General features: G+C 43.1%; 1 protein-coding gene across 13 annotated transcripts in view; it reads left to right on the top strand.

Moving 5' to 3' along the window:
- Nucleotides 1–21232, top strand: part of Kalrn (kalirin RhoGEF kinase) — a 636539-nt gene that overhangs the window by 572702 nt on the left and 42605 nt on the right. For 4 of the 13 annotated variants that reach the window (XM_047563079.1, XM_047563094.1, XM_047563089.1 and 1 more), the window contains 7 exons: nucleotides 518–610; nucleotides 1381–1431; nucleotides 2252–2329; nucleotides 5475–5660; nucleotides 6135–6306; nucleotides 10512–10750; nucleotides 18360–19437. In XM_047563079.1, the coding sequence (XP_047419035.1) occupies nucleotides 518–610; nucleotides 1381–1431; nucleotides 2252–2329; nucleotides 5475–5660; nucleotides 6135–6306; nucleotides 10512–10750; nucleotides 18360–18617 (1077 nt within the window). In that variant the 3' untranslated portion in view covers nucleotides 18618–19437. Of the gene's footprint in view, nucleotides 1–517; nucleotides 611–1380; nucleotides 1432–2251; nucleotides 2330–5474; nucleotides 5661–6134; nucleotides 6307–10511; nucleotides 10751–18356; nucleotides 19438–21232 lie in introns of those variants that run through there. The other 9 variants (XM_047563083.1, XM_047563085.1, XM_047563088.1 and 6 more) reach the window with 4 other exon arrangements.

Genomic DNA, 21232 nt, shown 5'->3' with positions numbered 1-21232 from the left:
TGCCCACGTTCCTCCACATGGCCCCCTGGAACTGCTTGCTGAGGCCCTCCCCTTGGTTGAGGTAGTCTCAGCTTCTGTTCCCAGAGGTTGGAGCCTGGAAGGATTGACTTTGTTGGTGGAGAGGCAGCGCCCTCTCTTGGAAGGAACGCTTACTGGTGTTTAGAGATCAGGTGCAGCCGTGTGGGCCTGTCTTGGGGCAGCCCTTCTTGCCTGACTGCTATACAGAGGTGAGAGACCTGTTTCCTGGTTCTCTCCCAAGACTGGCGAGAGGATCCAGGTGTGACAGTGCTTGCCATGAAAGCACAGTAGCCAGACAAGAAGGCTAAGGTGGCTTGTGTGATGTGGTATTCCTAACAAATGAGCAGACCTGTAGACAATTCTACCTTTTTCTTGATGTGAAGATACTTAAACTTTATTGGAAAACATGAGGACCTGTGATCCATGCCTCAGAACCCTGACCCAGAGCACCCAGTTCTTGGGTTCCTTTCTTTTCTAACATAGATCCGTTGTGTTTCAGGAGGTAAAGCAGGAGCTAAATCAAAGGCTAACGCTTAGTGACTTCCTTATCAAGCCCATTCAGAGAATAACAAAATACCAGCTGCTCCTCAAGGTAAGACGCTGGGAGCCTGGGCCAGGGCTGGAGAAGCATCTCCTCAGGTGCAGCCAGTGGGCGGTGGAGCGCAGGGCTCTGCCTCCTTCACTCCCTCCTGAGGGCTGTGAACTGGTGGGCAGGCATGGGCTTTGCAGGCACAGACTTTTCTCTGTCTGCTGTATTACTCTGTCAGCTTTGCCCCCAGGTGATTTGCACAGCTCTTGTTTCTGCCCTTAAAGTCAGATGTTCCTTGATTTTTTTTCCAGTTCACTTTCTCTCACTGACTTGATACCTTTAAAAACTAATAAAATGATGACATAAAATCAGAGTGGAAGACAAGTAAGAAAAGAAGGAAAGAGCAAGGCCCTAGAAACCTTAGATGAGTGATACCTAAAATTTGATCCTATTTTATTTAAAATATAGTTTGACTTGATTTTTTTTTTCCTATGGAATTTGAGACTAACTGGGAAAGACTGGACTTCCCTTCCTCCCATTCATCCTGTGTCATCCCCTACCTTCCTCCCTCCCTCCCTCCCTTTCCATCTCCCCTAACTTTAAAATGTTAAATGTACTGGGGGGTGCTCTTCTCTTTGTCATTACATCTAGCATGACTCAGAATTTCATTTCTCAGCCACGGCAGACCATTGTCACCTCTGCTGAGAAGGAAAGTCTTTGGGGGGTATTATTGCCTTTTTGCAATAAGTTTTTTTTAATAGCTCTCTGACCATTTTACTAACTGATCACACCCCTCCCTGGACCCTTCCCTGCTTCCTTCCCCTCCTTCCTAGGACTTCCTGAGATACAGTGAGAAGGCTGGTTTGGAGTGTTCAGATATCGAGGTGAGTTTTCTGCTTGTAATGCTTTCTGTTCTTAGGGACTGCATTAGGACTCTGAAGGGAAAAGATTGTGTCCAGAGAACCAAGGGTCCAGGCCAACTCCTCTCACACTCAGCAGCATGAGGAATGGCTAGTTAATGAGCAGAGTGTTGTTTTCCAGAACTCGAGAATCCTGTCCTGGGCCAGCCTAGCGCTTAGCCCGCTGCTGCTCTCATTGTGGCTGAGGAGATCTGTCGTAGGGAAGGGTGGTATTGGCCCCCTTTAACTTCCTCCAGAGAGTGGGTGAAATTACAACTTATCTACAAATCCAAGTACTATTTGACTCTCACATATAAATATAAATATAAATGTTCTACTTTCACTGCCCCACCTCCACTCCAAGGATTACCCCCTAAGTGAAGTCCTTTGTGTCACCATGGTGATTATTTTAAGCCCGAGAGGTTGCAGCCTTTCTGGCAGGTTATTTGAGGTCAAAATCTCCAGTGTTTCCCAAGCCAGGCTAAGCTGTTACTTGGGCTATCAGAGAGCAACAGAGAGAAGAAAGAAAAGATGAGGCGGGAAAAGCAGGGAGGTAGGAAAAGAATGGATGAGGCAACATTGCCCCCACATGGGTGATTGACATGGAGCCCCTGCACTGGTGACCAACAACTCCCATCTAAACAGCCCCCATGGTCCCCTGAGAGTAGGCAGCAAGGACCACATGCTTTCCTAGAATAAAGGCACTAACAAGAGGCGAGGCCCCTGTCTTCCAGCCCTGAATCGCAGTGAGCCTCCTGCCTGAAGGCTGCTCTCTCTCCTGAGTGACTGTTGTTCTTTCCTGCAGAAAGCTGTGGAGTTAATGTGCCTTGTTCCCAAACGCTGCAATGACATGATGAATCTGGGACGCCTGCAGGGCTTTGAGGTGAGCCCTTAGGAATGCTTCCAGCCCTCTCTCTTCTGGTTGGGAGTCCTGCTGAGTACTGAGGCCTCTTCCCTTTGCTGCCTCTGCCTGGGCCCCTCTGGTTCACAGGCCTGGAAGATGCATCTATGTAGGAAACCCATAGATAAGGGCAGAAATAGTGCTCTTGACCAAACTGGAGTCAGAATTCTGAGGAATTTAGAAAGACCCAAAGTTCTTCATAACTGAACCTGGCAATGATCTCTTCCCTCTTCCTTCTTGACTGAGAATATGAGGGACGGGGGATAGCAGGATATGTGATGGGCATGGATCCTAAGTGGGAAAATGAAGAGTGTTCATTTTTTTTAGAGGGTGGGTCTGTTAAACAGATCTAGGTAGTGACTGGATTTTTAGATCACTGAACATTTCCAATTCTAACATCTCAGGACACATTTCTGAACTTTGAAGAGAAGAACCATGTCTTAAGGAAAACAGCCAGATGTCCCAAGGATAAATGAGCACACAGCTGTGCTGTGGGGGCCAAAATAAAGTGCTACAAATTGGGTGACTTAAACTATAGGAATTTACATGCACCGATCTGGAGTCGGAAGTCTGAAGTCAAGGTGTTGTCAGAGGTGTTTCCTTCTGAGCACCACGAGGCAAGGACCTGTTCCTGCCCTTCTCCTTGGCTTGTGGAGGCCGCTGCCGTGCTCACAGGCATTCCCCCACGTCTTCACATCCGCTAGGCAGGTCTCTGTTAGGGTCAGACTGACGACCTCACTTCAACTTGATTACCTCTATAAAGACCCCATTTCCCAGTAAGGTCACATTCTGAGGTCCTGGGAGTCGGGACTCCAACCTATGAATTGGGGGCAGAAGGAGACACAGTTCAGCCCTTATCAATGAACATTTGAAGACAAATTGACTTTCCTAATTTATACTTAATAAACGACTATTAATAGTTGATTTCAAATCTCATAAATTAAACATAATGTGTTTTGAATATTAATATGATAAAATTATAACCAACACAGTTATTGACTGGCACCTAGTAGTTGCTGATTCCCCTGGAAAAAGATGTGGGGTTTCTAATCCTTTTTCCAGTAAAATTTAAGTTTTCATTATTCCTTTTTGGAGTAAAAGGATGCTTGGAAGCTGAGAGAATTAATAAATGACCCCCCAACCCCCACTCCCCAGCTAAATCATAATAGATAAAATGGTACAGATAATCTGGTGTTATAAGTTAATTTAGGAGGTGCTATGTTCATGTTTGGGTGAATGAGTTGGTCTCATGATGTTCTTGAGCCAGTGTCTTGTCCTCCTTATCCTGTGTGTCCCTGTCTGGTTCCCATGATTGGTTGTGATAGGAACTAGGTGGAGGGTTCTGTTGCTGTCCATTTTCATAGTTTCTGGTCTCTCCAAGATAGACCTGTGCTATTAACTTACGCAGGGTTACTCAGCAGAAATACACTCTTACATTTGTGTGTGACTTCTCTTTGGTCATACTGGATGGACTTTTTATACTTTCTCCTTTGGCATTATGCCAAGTATGAGGCTATTCTGGATGAACCAAGTAATCCCTTTTGCTCTTGGATCTTGAAGCTCCTGTTTTCTGAACAGGAGTCTGACTTGCTTTTTTCTGGGTCTCTGGAGGAATGGCATCTGATTGTGCTGTCTGACCCGAGTGAGCCTTCCCGTGTCCATGTAAGGCCACACACAGGAGCACGCAGTTCTTTTCTCTTTGAAATCAAGCAGCACTGTCCTGTTTCCATAAAGCTGCAGAGAATCTGCTTTGCTTTCCTTCAGCTAATTGGGAAGGATAGTAAATATATATCTCCTCCCCGAGTCCTTGGCTTGGGACTGGGAGAAGCTGGATCCCCCTCTTCTAACTCCCTCCCTCTCCAATCTCTGGCTTTCTCTTCAGCATTGGCTGCCTTTGTCTCATGATCAGGTTCTTGTGTAATATTAATAGAGCTTTTAGAGCTTTCCTGGCTAGCTGGTCACTGGCTTAATATTAACTTTGGACCAGGGTAGAGATAAGCCTGTTTGGCTGCTGACCTTGGCAGTAAGGAGCCAAGCAGAGGGCAGGCATTTCTCAGGAACACAAAAGAAAAATGACCCCCATGCCAGGTCATGTTTGGAATAAGGCACTGAGTGCAGAGACTGGCCCATGTGTTTGTACTAGAGGGTAAAAAGTGTCACCTGAGAAAAAGCACACACAGAGCACACTGACTTGTCTCAGATGCCAGGGTCTTTTTGTTGCAGGCTTCTGTGGTGACTTACTGGGTTGAGCATATTCCCTTTGACAATATCTTTGAAAATCTCTTTAGAAGCTAGCAAACCAAATAACTCTACCTCTTCAGCTGTGTAGCATGTGGCCTGGTAGCTGGAGACATTTGACAAAGAATCGCAGGGCCCAGAGAAGTATCTCCCATCTGATATAGAGCCTATCTGTGGTAACCCAGCTTCACCTGTGGACCTTAGCAGGACACTAAAACCTCATACTCTCCCCATCATAAATAATCAAGAGAGGAGAGAGGGGCCTGGCTCATCAGGTTACTTGAGGCCTGCCTGCCTCACACCCCTTTTTTTTTTTTTTTTTTTTTTTTTGGTGGTGCTGGGGTTCGAACCCAGGGCCCTGTGCTCGCAAGGCAAGCACTTTACCAACTGAGCTATCTCCCTGGCCCCTGCCTCACACCTCTTGGTCACAGGTTGGCTCTAAGTTCATGGCTACAAGAGTACCCCAGGTCCTTGGCCTATGCCACAAGGGAGGCAGGCACAGTTCTCAGAGCTGCAAGGACAGAAAGTTCACTTCTAGCTCCTAGTGTTGCCTACCTTTTATTCTTATTTTTAATAAAAAAAACATGAAGGGCCAGGATAATTCCCTCTTCCTTTTTAACTAATAGTTCTATCTTTGTCTGGCATTTCCTGGGAGCTGTTTTTTAATGGTTCTCTCACCTTCTTTCCCTTTCCCTCTGGGCCCTGTGTGAACAGGAAAGTGGCCACAGTCTGTCCTTGTGGGTGGCTTCCAACTCAGAGCCTTACTAGAGCCCTGAGGCTTTTAGTGCCAGTCTGTTTTCTATGTTCCCAGAATGGGAGGTCATGTGGCCCAAAAGGGCTGTGTCTACCTCCCTACTTCTCACTGGCTTCCAACTCCTGCCTCCAACAGGGCACCCTGACGGCCCAGGGCAAGCTGCTGCAGCAGGACACATTCTATGTCATTGAGCTGGATGCTGGTATGCAGTCCCGGACCAAAGAGAGGCGTGTATTCCTCTTCGAGCAGATTGTCATCTTCAGTGAACTGCTCCGGAAGGGCTCCCTTACACCAGGCTACATGTTCAAAAGGAGCATCAAGGTGAGGGCACCAGCAGGTATGCAGAAAGGAAGAGCCAAGTTCTTGGAGACGAGGCCCTGGGGTGGTGAGGATCCAGAACCTCGAAGACCTCTCAGCCTAATAGCCTGCCAGCAAGAGGGCTGAAGGAAAAACAGTGATCACCCATGAGAAATGGTGACAGACCAAGGGTGGATCGCCAGCATGATCCTGCAGGTTCCCTCCACCTCAAAAGCAGAGTACTGGGGCTGGGGCTATAGCTCAGTGGTAGAGCACTTGCCTAGCATGTGTGAGGCACTGGGTTTGATCCTCAGCACCACATATAAGTAAATAAAATAAAGGTTCATTGACAACTGAAAAAAAAAAGCAAAGTATTTCCTAATAAATGCAAGGCAAATTTTGGAAACTTCTCCTGAGATAAAACAACTTTGAGGCACAGTAATAGGTACCTATTTTGTACAACTTCAACATGAAAAGGATCAACTTGTGTTTTTCCAGATGAATTACTTGGTCCTGGAGGAGAATGTGGACAATGACCCCTGTAAATTCGCCCTCATGAACAGGGAGACTTCCGAAAGGGTCATTCTGCAAGCCGCCAACTCAGACATCCAGCAGGCCTGGGTGCAGGACATCAATCAAGTCTTAGAAACACAGAGAGACTTCTTAAATGGTATGTGCCATGCCTGCTTCCTGCAGGGCCTTTTCAGGGGACCCCATACCTCTTACCTTCCTTGGGTCTAAGCTCTTGGAGTTATGAGCCCAGAACATGTTTAATATGGACTCCAACTTTTACTTTTCAGAAACACTTTAGAATTCTTTTGAACCTGATTTTACAAGTAGGGGAGATTGGGTGTGAAAAAGAAGCCCCATCTTTCCAACAGAAGGGATCTTCTCTTCTAGTGCACACCATGCATGCCTTCTGGCCACCATTACCAGCTGGTAATAATTTGGGGAAAAAAATCTGAGATGGGGACATCATGTCTCATGGGTCCTGGCTGTCAGTGATATGTGTTTTCATATTTGGTGGCTAATGGCCAGTACTCTCTCAGGCTAATGGTTTTCCTATTTTTTAAATTTTTGTGGTATTAGGGATTGAACCCAGGGCCTTGCATATGCTAGGTAAGTGCTCTACCCCTCTCTAGGGTTTTGTAGAGATAACTGGGAGTTTGGTAGATCAGTTCAAATCCCTCCTCTGTTCCCAACACAATGAGGGCCTGGATAAGCCACCTTCCCAACTGACCTGCCCCTTTCAATTGAGAGGTGATCGCTAACTCTAAATTTCAGTAATACCTGCAAGCTTCCCAGAACAAATTGATTATGCAGAGAATATAGCTCTCTATGACCCTGCAGGAGTCCCCTAACAGGTGAAATGCAGGAGAGTCACTACCTTATTATGTTTCTTTATATTTGCCCTGCTGGGGGATTTCTTCACATTGTGCTTGGCTTGTGCAGGAGGTGTACAGTTTTACACTAGTGCTGAGCTCAGAAGTCTCTTGAGCAGAGATGGAGCTTGAGGTTGAAGGCAAAATGGAACCAGAAGCAAAGTAAATCTGGAGAGTCAGCAAGTATATCTGCCTGGATGTGTGTACACACACACATACACACACACACACACGTACATACACATTCACATGTACATTCACATACATACATGCACCCAAGACCACCTCCAGATGTATCACCTCTTCTTTCTTTCCCTGCGACTTGACTCCACGGACACAAGTACTCACACATATGTGCACACATGCAAGCACACACAAGACCAGCCCTAGGTGTCCCATGCCACCTTACCAGTGCAGTACTGACATCTACAGTACATGCCTATGTGTTTATGTCTACACACACACCCACATACATATGCACACACATCCACAGGACCACCTCTGCATAGACCACTTCTTGCCTATACTGAGATTGGTGCTAGATGGCTGTGTGTACTCACACATGTACCTGTACCTGTACACACATGCCCTGGGCCTGGCACCATTGCTTGTCAGTACTAGGATCTAGACTTTAAAATGATGCAAACAAAGCACTTGCTGGTGTCTGTCATGGAACTGATGCTGTGGAGATAGATAAGAGATGATATCCTTGAGGACTTGGGCAAGGCACGATGTATCTCTGGGCCTCCATTGACTTGTTTTTTGAAAAGGAGAGTTTGGAGCTAGATCTGCCCTACCCAGGCTGAGGTGAGCTGTGGTGAGCCAGCAGCACTGGCTACAAGGAAGCATGGCCCACTGCCCTGAAGTCTGTTTTCTCCATGGTAAAGGAGTAAATACAATGTTTTATTTTTAAAAAAATAGAGATTGTATAGCAGGATGCCATGACTTTTAAAGATAGAACATAAGCAGTCAAAGCAACTGCCTACTTACTTAGAGTGTTTTGGGGCCATGCCCTCTGCCCTCCAGTTATACAAAAGTTTGGTGGAAAAACTTAGATTCTCTAGGGAGAGCCTTTTCCATTCTAAAAAAAATCTAAACTTGCCTCCTGAGGGTTGATAGCAAAAGTTGTATCTAGCTTAAAATTTCTGGATATACAACTCTGAATTAACATCTTTATTGATAGAAGGAATAAATATAAAAACATATACATATATAAAATATATCCATTTAAATTGTACTCTACTGTGCTGGGGTTGTGGCTCAGTGATAGGGCGCTTGCCTAGCCTGTGTGAGGCCCTGGGTTTGAGTCTCAGCACCACATATAAATAAATAAATTAAATAGAGGTCCATCAACAACTAAAATAAATCATTTTAAAAAATAAGTAAATAAATTACATTTTACTAATTAGGAATTTCTGATAGAGTATAAGCTGGAATGAGGATTTTAAGTTCATCAATTTAAGACCATAGAGAGAAAGAGTAGGACAAAAATTTGAAACCAGAAATAATTGAAGTAACAATAATAACTCTCATATATTGAGTCCTTACCTTATACCAGGTACCATACTAAGCATTTTATCTGTTCTTTCATATTTAATCCTCACATCAACATGGAAAGATAAGATCCTACTCTTTTTCAGGTGACAAAAGGGAGACTCCGAGAAGTTAAGAAACTTATCCAAGGTCACAAAACAGTAGATGATAGAAGAAGGATGTGAAACCAGAACTACAAGAATTCATATTAGGCTCTTAACCACAAAACTGCAATATAGTTGCTAGTGGAAGGACTTACATTTATCTGTGAGCTCCCTAGCAAGCAAAGCAAAGAAAGAAACAGATGCAGGCATAAGACACTGACCCTATGAGCCAAAAACAAACTCTACCAGAGACACACAGTTTTCCTGATCCTAAGACCTAAGTGATGCAAATTGAGGCTGGTGAAAGAAGGTAGACCTTCTATGCAACTAATTTAAGAAAGCATACTTATTTTCAAACACTGTAACACAATTGTTGCATATAACTAGATAGTAACCCAATTTCACATAATAGGTATTGAGTCACAGATCCGGTTTGACAAAGCCTCACAACTCTGCAATGTACTGAAAACACTTTGAAGTGCATTTTTTAGACATAGTCAATGATTTAGATTTTTACATAGTTCCAAGACACCTTTTTCCTTATTCTTATAGAGAATTATGAAATATTACTAACTAGGTTATTATTACCTAAACATTTAATGCCCATAGAAGACTCCCCAGGCACAGGGCTGAGTTCTGCAGTCTTGTTACATACTTGACCACACTCAAGAGACCAGGCTGTGCTGATGGCGCAGGGCCAGGCTTTTACTTAGAGAGACACACACAAGCATCTCAGCCAATCTCTCCCTCCTGAGACCTTAAATAGAAAAGTGTATGACCCTATGTTGAATCCCATGTGGACCTGTCACTGTGGAAATACCTTTACAATTGAAAGTTCTCAGGGCCCTGCTGTTAACCCACTTAAATGTCATTCTGAATACTGATCAAAACAACATAATCAGGCCAGTCCTTGAAGTCATCCAGAATTCTACCGGGATGGCATGTTCCTGAATGTACCTCTTTAGTGCTCAGGCCCTGGAACTTAGTTATCTTAAACTCAGTAAAACAAAGCTCTTGCCTTTCCCTTCAAGTTAGCTTGTTCTGTCTTCTGAGTTGCACTGACTACCATTTTCCCAGTCTCCAACCTGAGCCATCTTCCCTTCCTGCTTGCTGATTCCATCTAGGCTGTCAGTCTCATCCCCCGCTCTACATTCGCACAATCTTGCTCTCATTAGATCCTCTGGCCTCTTGGTTTTTACTATCTTCTGCCTTCTGAATTAGACAGGAGGCCTTTATCTCTTCCTCTCTAATCCCTCTGCTAATTGCTACAAGGTTAATGTTCCTAAAATGTGTCTGCAGAGATAGAATCTGAATTTACAATTTTAAAGTTCATTTAATCCAACCACTTTTCATGATCTGCAGAGTTAAATCCAGTCTAACAGGCCTGGCTTTCTAGATTGTCCACATCATCACCTTCAACCTCCCTTACTTGTCTAAATCTCCTCCATGGAGACCCACGGACCTTGGCTCCTGGACGTCTGACTGCAGCCTGTTCCCCAAAGGCCTCGCACTTGCTTCTTTCCAAATATCAGAGTGACAGCCAGCCCTCTCCCAAAGCTCTTCATTCCCAAGCACCATCCCCAGTCACATACACCTGCACCACACACATCCCACAAAGCCTACTCTCCTCTCCTACCTTGACCCTTGGCACCTAGAATGTGCTGCCATTTTGTTGTTTATTTTCCTTATTTAGGTAGGTGCCCTGGTTCTTACGGTTCTGTAAAAAAAATTTTAAAAAAGGTCATACCTGTCTCACCTGTCCACACCATGCCTAGCACAAAGCCCAGTACCTAGTAGGCCTCCAGATCCTCAGGGGATTCCCAAAGCTTAGATGACTGTCTGCCCTTACCTTGCAGCACTACAGTCACCCATTGAGTATCAGCGGAAAGAACGGAGCACGGCCGTGATGCGGTCCCAGCCTGCTAGGGTGCCACAAGCCAGCCCCAGGCCCTACTCTTCTGTCCCCGTGGGCTCAGAGAAGCCCCCGAAGGGCTCCACCTACAACCCACCTCTGCCACCCCTGAAGATATCTACCTCCAATGGCAGTCCAGGGTTTGACTACCACCAATCTGGGGACAAGTTTGAGGCCAGCAAGGTAAGTGCCAGCTCTTCACTCCTGCCCTCACCACCCTGAAGGCACAGCCTCAGAGGCCACTTTAGGAAATAGCATCTTTTTATGCTAATTATTTTAACAGGAACACTGCACTCAATACAGTCTAGTCTCAATTATTTTTTCTTTCTTCTCCTATAAATTGAGTTAGACTAGTTCCCTCTGGCTCAGGCACTCTGTGTTAAAGGGCTATTATCAGCTATGAAAACTTGATATAAAGGACGGCAAGCATGAAAATGGATCAATTGTACTAAATAGAGGAATTGTGATATGGATAATCTAAAAGCCACAACTGCAGTGTGTGCAATCTACAGACAGCCCTATTTTTTTTTTTTTAAGTTTTTAATTTTTTTTTTTTTTTTTTTACATTTACATAGGGTAATGATGTTTATTTTATTTTTCCCCTCCCCCCACCCCTCCCACCCCTCTTTTCCCTCTACACAGTCCTTCTTTCCTTCATTCTTGCCGCTGTCCTTAGCCTAACTCTAAACCTAACCCTAAACCTAATGCTAGCCCCTCCCACCCCCCATTATATGTCCTCATCCGCTTATCAGCGAGATCATTCGTCCTTTAGTTTTTTGAGATTGGCTTATCTCACTTAGCATGATATTCTCCAATTTCGACCATTTGCCTACAAATGCCATAATTTTATCATTCTTCATTGCGGAGTAATATTCCATTATATAAATATGCCACAGTTTCTTTATCCATTCATCAACTGAAGGGCATCTAGGTTGGTTCCACAATCTGGCTATGGTGAATTGAGCAGCAATGAACATTGATGTGGCTGTATCTCTGTAGTATGCTGATTTTAAGTCCTTTGGGTATAGGCCAAGGAGTGGGATAGCTGGGTCAAATGGTGTTTCCATTCCAAGCTTTCTGAGGAATCTCCACACTGCTTTCCAGAGTGGCTGCACTAATTTGCAACCCCACCAGCAATGTATGAGTGTTCCTTTTTCACCACATCCTCGCCAACACCTATTGTTGCTTGTATTCTTGATAATCGCCATTCTAATTGGGGTGAGATGAAATCTTAGGGTAGTTTTGATTTGCATTTCCCTTATTACTAGGGATGTTGAACATTTTTTCATATATCTGTTGATTACTTGTACATCTTCTTCTGTGAAGTGTCTGTTCATTTCCTTAGCCCATTTGTTGATTGGATTATTTGTATTCTTCGTGTAGAGTTTTTTGAGTTCTTTATAGATTCTGGAAATTAGCGCTCTATCTGAGGTATGGTTGGCAAAGATATTCTCCCACTCTGTAGGCTCTCTCTTCACATTTCTGATAGTTTCCTTTGCTGAGAGAAAGCTTTTAAGTTTGAATCTATCCCAGTTGTTGATTCTCGCTTTTATTTCTTGTGCTATGGGAGTCCTGTTAAGGAAATCTGATCCTGAGCCAACAAGTTGAAGATTTGGACCTACTTTTTCTTCTGTAAGATGCAGGGTCTCTGGTCTGATTCCGAGGTCCTTGATCCATTTTGAGTTGAGTTTTGTGTAGGGTGAGAGATAGGGGTTTAATTTCATTCTATTGCATATGGTTTTCCAGTTTTCCCAGCACCATTTGTTGAAGAGGCTATCTTTTCTCCATTGCATATTGTTGGAACCTTTGTCTAGTATGAGAAAATTGTATTTATTTGGGTTTGTGTCCATGTCCTCTATTCTGTACCATTGATCTACCTGTCTATTTTGGTACCAATACCATGCCGTTTTTGTTACTATTGCTTTGTAGTAGAGTTGAAGATCTGGTATTGCAATACCCCCTGCTTCACTCTTGCTACTGAGGATTGCTTTAGCTATTCTAGGTTTTTTATTCTTCCAGATGAATTTCATAATTGCTTGCTCTATTTCTGCAAGGCACATCATTGGGATTTTAATTGGAATTGCATTGAATCTGTATAGCACTTTAGGTAGTATAGCCATTTTGACGATATTAATTCTGCCTATCCAGGAACATGGGAGATCTTTCCATCTTCTAAGGTTTTCTTGAATTTCTTTCTTTAGTGTTCTGTAGTTCTCATTGTAGAGGTCTTTCACCTCTTTTGTGAGATTGATTCCCAAGTATTTTATTTTTTTCGATGCTATTGTGAATGGGGTAGTTTTCCTAATTTCTCTTTCTGAAGATTCATCACTTATGTATAAAAATGCATTGGATTTATGAGCATTGATCTTGTAACCTGCTACTTTACTGAATTCACTTATGAGTTCTAAAAGTTTTCTGGTGGAATTTCCAGGTTCCTCTAAATATATAATCATGTCATCAGCAAACAGGGATAGTTTGAGTTCTTCTTTTCCTATTCGTATCCCTTTAATTTCTTTGGTTTGTCTGATTGCTCTGGCTAGAGTCTCAAGGACGATGTTGAATAGAAGCGGTGAAAGAGGGCATCCCTGCCTTGTTCCAGTTTTTAGGGGGAACGCTTTCAGTTTTTCACCATTTAGAATGATATTAGCCATGGGCTTAGCGTAGATTGCCTTTATAATGTTTAGGAATGTTCCCCCTACCCCAATTTTTCCAGTGTTTTGAGCATGAAGGGATGCTGTATTTTATCAAATGCTTTTTCTGCATCTATTGAAATAATCATGTGATTCTTAACTTTAAGTCTGTTGATATGGTGAATGACGTTTATTGATTTCCGAATGTTGAACCAACCTTGCATCCCTGGGATAAAACCCACTTGATCGTGGTGCACTATCTTTTTAATATATATTTGTATGCGATTTGCTAAAATTTTGTTGAGAATTTTTGCATCGATATTCATTAAGGATATTGGTCTGAAATTTTCTTTCCTCGATGTGTCTCTGTCTGGTTTAGGTATCAGGGTGATATTGGCTTCATAGAACGAGTTTGGTAGGGTTCCCTCCTCTTCTATTTCATGGAATAGTTTGAGAAGTATTGGAATGAGCTCTTCTTTAAAGGTTTTGTAGAACTCGGCTGAGAACCCATCTGGTCCTGGACTTTTCTTTGTTGGTAGGCTTTTGATGACCTCTTCTATTTCATTGCTTGAAATTGGTTTATTTAAGTTGTGTATGTCCTCCTCGTTCAGTTTAGGTAGTTCATATGTCTCTAGAAATTTGTTGATGTCTTCGAGGTTTTCTGTTTTGTTGGAGTATAGATTTTCGAAATAGCTTCTAATTATGTTTTGTATTTCACTCGTGTCTGTTGTGATGTTTCCTTGTTCATTCCGAATTTTAGTAATTTGAGTTTTCTCCCTCTTTCTCTTTGTTAGTGTGGCTAAGGGTTTATCAATTTTATTTATTTTTTCAAAGAACCAACTATTTATTTTGTTAATTTTTCCAATTGTTTCTTTTGTTTCGATTTCGTTGATTTCGGCTCTGATTTTAACTATTTCCTGTCTTCTACTACTTTTGGTATTGGTCTGCTCTTCTTTTTCTAGTGCTTTGAGCTGTAGTGTTAAGTCGTTTATTTGTTGATTTCTACTTCTTTTTTTGAATGCACCCCATGAAATAAATCTTCCTCTAAGTACTGCTTTCATAGTGTCCCAGAGATTTTGATATGATGTGTCTTTGTTCTCGTTTACTTCTAAGAATTTTTTTATTTCCCTCCTGATGTCTTCTGTTATCCATTCATCATATAATAGTGTATTATTTAATCTCCAGGTATTGGAGAAGTTTGTTTTTTATTCTGTCGTTTATTTCTAATTTCAATCCATTATGATCTGATAGAGTACAAGGTAGTATCTCTATCTTCTTGTATTTGCTAACAGTAGCTTTGTGGCATAAAATAGGTCTATTTTAGAGAAGGATCCATGTGCTGCTGAGAAGAAAGTGTATTCATTCTTTGTTGGATGGTATATTCTATATATGTCCGTTAAGTCTAAATTGCTGATTGTGTTGTTGAGATCTATAGTTTCTTTATTCAATTTTTGTTTGGACGATCTATCCAGTGGTGAGAGAGGTGTGTTAAAATCGCCTAGTATTATTGTGTTGTGGTCTATTTGAATTCTGTAATTGAGAAGGATTTGTTTGACGTACGTGGATGAGCCAATGTTCGGGGCATAGATATTTATGATTGTTATGTCTTGCTGATTTATGCTTCCCTTAAGCAGCATGTAATGTCCTTCTTTATCCCTTCTGACTAGTTTTGGTTTGAAGTCCACATTATCTGAGATGAGGATGGATACTCCAGCTTTTTTGCTGTGTCCGTGTGCATGGTATGTTTTTCCCCATCCTTTCACCTTTAGTCTATGGGTGTCTCTTTCTATGATGTGAGTCTCTTGCAGGCAGCATATTGTTGGATTTTTCTTTTTAATCCAATCTGCCAGTCTGTGTCTTTTGATTGATGAATTCAGGCCATTAACATTCAGGGTTATTATTGTGATATGATTTGTATTCCCAGTCAATTGACTCATATTTGTTTTTGACATGATTTGGTTTCTCCTTTATTTGGCTATTCCTTTAGGCTAGCACCTCCTGTTGCTGATTTGCATCGTTGTTTTTCATCTCTTCCTCATGGAATATTTTGCTGAGAATGTTCTGTAATGCTGGCTTTCTTTTTGTAAATTCCTTTAGCTTTTGTTTATCATGGAAGGATCTTATTTCATCGTCAAATTTGAAGGTAAGTTTTGCTGGGTATAAGATTCTTGGTTGGCATCCGTTTTCTTTCAGGGCTTGGTATATGTTGTTCCAGGCCCTTCTAGCTTTTAGGGTCTGGATTGAAAAATCTGCTGATATTCTTATTGGCTTCCCTCTGAATGTAATTTGATTCTTTTCTCTCGCGGCCTTTAAAATTCTGTCTTTATTTTGTATGTTAGGTATTTTCATAATAATGTGCCTTGGTGTGGGTCTGTTGTAATTTTGTATGTTTGGAGTTCTATAAGCCTCTTGTACTTGGTTTTCCATTTCATTCTTCAGATTTGGGAAATTTTCTGTTATTATTTCGTTGAATAGATTGTTCATTCCTTTGGTTTGTTTCTCTAAGCCTTCCTCAATCCCAATAATTCTTAAATTTGGCCTTTTCATGATATCCCATAATTCTTGTAGATTCTGTTCATGATTTCTTACCATCTTTTCTGTTTGGCCAACTTTGCTTTCAAGATTAAATAATTTGTCTTCAATGTCTGAGGTTCTGTCTTCCAGGTGTTCTATCCTATGGGTTATGCTTTCTATGGAGTTTTTAACTTGGTTTATTGTTTCCTTCATTTCAAGTATTTCAGTTTGTTTTTTTTTCAGTATCTCTAACTCTTTATTGAAATGATCTCTTGCTTCCCGTATTTGGTCTTTTAACTGTTGATTGGTGCGATCATTTAATGCCTGCATTTGCTCTTTCATCTCCTCCTTCAATGCCTGCATTTGCTCTTTCATCTCCTCATTAGCTTCCCTGATCGTTTTAATTACGTACATTCTGAACTCCCTTTCTGACATTTCTTCTGCTGTGCTGTCATTGGGTTTTATTGATGTAGTATCTAGGTTTGTTTGGGACATTTTCTTCCCTTGTTTTCTCATATTGGTCAGTTGTCAGTGGGACCCTGAGATATTGCAGTTTTCTGCTACTGGCTTATAGTGTTCCGGTAGATTTCCAGTGTATCACCTCCCAGCCTTCAGTAGCCTGATGTCTTGGAGGAATCTGATAAAGCAGCTCATCCGAAGAAAACTGCCCCTAGTCCCCTACTGGTTCCACGGTTTGGAACTGGCTCTGTGCGGAAATGCTCTCACTGTGGGCCTGCGCCGTGCAGCTGGCCGTATGGGAGGAGCCCACTGCCGGAGTGTGGAAGGCTACCTTGGGAAGACTCTAGCTGCCCTGCCTGGCTCCCATAAGCCACCTCTATCTGGGCCTGCCACCCGGGCCGAGCTTTACCCAGTGGGCAGACTCACCCGTGGCTCTATTTCAGTCCGAGTCTCTCAATGCCTCCCCTTCTTAACTCCAGGGTTCTGGAGCGACTGGGGGTGCAGTCTCCCTCTAGGCCGCCATCTTGGATCGCCGACAGCCCTATTTTTTGAAAAATTTGTTCTTTTTAGATATATGTGACAGTAGAGTCGATTTTGACGTATTATACATACATGGAGTACCACTTACTCTAATTAGGATCCCATTTTTGTGGTTGTACACGATGTACTGGTGACGTGTTCATATATGAACATAGGAAAATTATGACCCATTCATTCTACTGCCTTTCCTAATCCCCTCCTCTCCCTCCCCTTCATTCCCCTTTGTCTAATCCAGTGAACTTCTAATATTCCCTCCCCTTCCCCACCTTATTGGGTATTAGCATCCACATATCAGAGAGAACATTCGGCCTTTGGTTTTTCTGGGATTGTGAAGACAGCCCTTTCTAATGATGACCTGTCTTGAGCACCTAGGGAAGCAAGTTCACAGTTCTTCACCACCCACTGGCTGGTGTGGCAAGCAGAAGCTGATCATTAATGTGTGGATGGGGGAAACCAATCTCCGTAATCTACTCTTCAGATCTTACCATGAGCATAGTTATAGACCTAACCACAGAACTGGTCTGTACAGCTGGTTTGACCCTTAAAAAGTAGTAGGAACAAGAGAGAAATGGGGAAAGTGATAGATTAGGAATCAGGTGATCTGGTGTCTATTCCAAATTCTGAAACACACTTGCTTTAAAACCTCAGTAAGTTTGCTTGTCGGGCCTCAGTTTTGCCTAGAACTCAATAAATCTATGAATAGGACCACCTATATTGTTTACCTACATAGTCTGAATGTGAAATTTTATTTTTCCCCAAATCATTAATTGATATTAATTTTGTTAAAATTATTAATGTCCAAGTTCATTCTGTTTATAGTAGCTGTACCAACCTATTTCACCATATCACCTGGAAATGATTTTACACCTTATAAAAACACTGCCCTTGTGAATCAGTGGAAGTCAGCTTGGCATTGGGTCAACCATATTGAAGGATTTCTGCTTAGCACACTCTAGGAGGCAGCCAGGCTCCCTGGAGAGGTACAGGTCTATCAAGAAGCTGTGGTCCTGGGGTAGACTCAAGTGAAAAAGTGGTATAGGCAGCACTTTCCGTATTAATGAGGGCAGGAGGTGAGGTATTTTGTTCCCACAGGGAACTGGGCCAGGTTAGGTCATGGCCTTGCCTTCAAATGAGGCAGAAGTGTTATTCTTACTCCTTTCTCAAGGAGACTCAGAATGAAGAGCAAGGCCAATTGATGTTTTTCAAAAGGAAAAAAAAAAAAAAAAAGTAATAGCAATGCATCTGTGCTCTTTCCACAGCAGAGGATGGTCCCTGACCTGAGCTTCGCCCTGACCACACGGTGCTCAGGTGTTTGTGTATCCCTGTGCTAATGCCAGGTTTCTCCTGCCATTAGCAAGAGGACACTGTCAGGAAGTTTGCTTGCTAGGAAGGGGCTTCCAGGTTAAGGTGTGTTTACACCTTTTCCTGGGCTGCAACTGGCAGTATTGGTACCTGTTCACCCTTTGTTACACTGTTGTATGAAACATCGGGTACCGAGAGAACGTGTTTATGAGTATGTATTACTGAAGGAATGTTCTGCCTGCTGTTTACCCACTGGTGGATTGGCCTTTAGCCATGCAGTAGGGTACAGAGCAAGCCCATACGAACCTCCTTGTGCTTGTGTCCTTCTCACCCTTGACTTGTAGCAGAATGACTTGGGTGGCTGCAACGGGACCTCCTCCATGGCTGTGATCAAAGATTACTATGCACTGAAGGAGAATGAAATCTGCGTGAGCCAAGGTGAGGTGGTCCAGGTCCTCGCCGTCAACCAGCAGAACATGTGCCTGGTGTACCAGCCTGCCAGCGACCATTCCCCCGCAGCTGAGGGCTGGGTCCCCGGCAGCATCCTGGCGCCCCTCACCAAAGCCACAGCAGCAGCAGAAAATAGCGACGGGAGCATCAAGTAAGTGCCTCGTTGGCTTCCCCGGGAGAGGAGTATGTGGAATAAAAAAAAAATTCTAAAACAAAAGAACACAAAAATGCAAACACACGGTAGGGAATTACTGCTGCTTATCCTCGACAGTGCCACTGGAACCAAGGGCTGAGTGCTGGCACCTCCTGCAGCGTGCGGCATCCAGGCTGGATTGTTCTGGTTTATTTGTTGGTGGTGGTTGTGGTTTTTCTTTCCTTTTTGTTTATAATTTTCTGTTCATTTTTTTTCCCTCTCCCCCTACCCCCTCATTAAGACAAGAACCCTACTGAAACCCTAGGTGACAAAAGGCATGCCTTCCGTTGCTACATTTGACCCACCACGGGACTCACTGGACTGGACTTCTATTTATATTGTATGAAGTTACTGAGATATATATATATTTTTTTTTGATTGACACCAAAAAATGACCTTAGCACAAATGCCAGACCTGGATAGGTCAGAGCCAGCTGCTTCTCCCAGGAGAGAGGGAACTTTTTGGTTGTCTGTGGCAATTCCTCTGTACAGATTGTAACTTTTTTTTTTTTAATTTTCCCCCTCCCCTGTCACTTTAATATATGTTCATGGTAATTTGTAAGATATTTCTTTTCCTTATTTTGGTTGCGAAACCCTTCCGAACACATTCCTGTATAAAGTATTTTGCACTATTTAAAGAAACCCATATGGATGAAGTCAGGTTGTGCAATATGATGGAGAGTCACAATGTTCATCATTGTACCTGTAATGTAACTAATAATTTTAAATGTACTATTTTAAATATGTAAAATAAATTTTCACCATGAGCATGTTTTAATGAGGTTAAAGACTAGTTGACCCTTTTTCCCCCATTTCATTATTCTTGAACTCTTAAATGTGCAAATGATTCTCTTTTTTTTCTTTCTTTTTCTATATTTTAGGAGTTGGTTGAATGCATTGGCAGTTTTTTCCTACACAAAAATTGCCATTGTCACTCAAGCTGTGACCCTAGCCTTCCCTTCTAAACAGCCCTTATTGGTTTTCTCTGACTTCTGAGAGGAGAAGTGATGCAGATTGGATGCTGTCCAGTGGGTTCCCAACAACTGGGCAACCTCAGGGTGCTGACGTAAATGAATGGCTAGAGGAAGGGCAGTGTTTAGCTAGCTTTTCATGCTGGACAGTCAACCATGGAAGGGACCCAAGGCACTCCAGTGGGGTACCTGAGCAGTGACACTAGCAGAACCATGCTGCTTAGGCCCTTCTGGGTCAGGGGACAAAAGCTACTGATTACCTTGGTCTCGCCAGGTAACTGCAGATACAACTGGAAATCAGTTGTGGCCCCTAAAGCAAACGAGGCCCAATCCATTTCATTCTAAAGACACATGACTTTGGTGCCTTTTAGGAAACTTGGGGAATAAAGATTCTCAAAGCAGTGACATTCTCACTAATCTAGGGCCTGGCAGAGCGAACTCTTAGTGATCTGTATCCTTAGTTAGCCAGGCATTAAGCGCTTCTTCCTCCTCCTCACTGGGTCTCTTGGTCACATATCACACTTTTCATTGGAGGGAAGAAAAGAGGAGGATCACACTGAGGAAAGAGAACAAATTGAAATACACACTGGTCATTTCGGTCCCAAGGTTGGTAGAGGTGGAGAGAAACTGACTAAAAATGGCATTGGTGTTTATCAGTGAAGGCCACTCCCCAGGGCCTGTTATGACCACAGAGGTCAGAGCTGGTTGCAGTGCCTACCGCATAAATGTCACGGGAACCCTGTGTCCACATCAGTCCCCAGGCTTGTGGCCAAGAGATGGAAGCTCCCCAGACCATGATGACGAGTGCTTCTGGGAAGAAGAATCAGAATTGCCCTGCCGCTTACACTACTCTGAATGTTCTGAATGTTATTTTTAACATTTGTCATTTCTTACTTCTCACCAACCATACTGAGGAAGGCAGAGGGTGGTGATAAGCTTAGGCACACACCTCCACGTGCACACACATGTACACCCCGTGCTGGCTGCCCCAGGGGACCTTTTCAGCAGGGACCTCCCTGACTTGAGATATTCTTATAAGGAGTCAAGGATGTGGATTTGGGGGTAAAGGTATGAACTGAAGGTTTGTTCCATGCCTGTTCTCTCTGAGAGAGCAGTTGGAGCAAGGTGCTGGAACATAGACCATCTAGAGAGCCTGCCCAGCCAGGAGGGCCAGGCAAGGTCTGACCTTCTAAAGGAACTCACTGTCCCAGAAGACCCAGCAACCTGACTGTGATTGCATTTTCCTCTTCGGGTTACTTGTTGAGCCTGTGTGTTAGGTGATGCATTATTTTTGGAACACCTCCCTTGGGACATCCTGGCATATGAGGAGTGTGGAGGAGAAGCAGTGTATTTTGGAGTATATTCCTTCCCCCTAAATCTTACCCACCCCTCCCCCTTAATGAAGATTCTTTTCTCTGTATCTGACAAGGAGACACTGAAGGGAAACCGAGCCTTAGTTAACTGCAAACAATAATTGGAACTTTACCCAAACCCTGTGACCACACCCAAAACTGATGCTACCTGCTCTGGGTCCCTGATGCTGTTTGTGCCTTGACTTTTGCTGCCTTTGCCTTTGAGTCTGATGGGTGTGAAACTCTAGAGCTCT

Source organism: Sciurus carolinensis, chromosome 9, assembly GCF_902686445.1.
Source record: "Sciurus carolinensis chromosome 9, mSciCar1.2, whole genome shotgun sequence".
Lineage (NCBI taxonomy): Eukaryota > Metazoa > Chordata > Mammalia > Rodentia > Sciuridae > Sciurus > Sciurus carolinensis.
The sequence above is the reverse complement of the archived record's forward strand: the minus strand, read 5'-3'. Positions and strand labels throughout refer to the sequence as shown.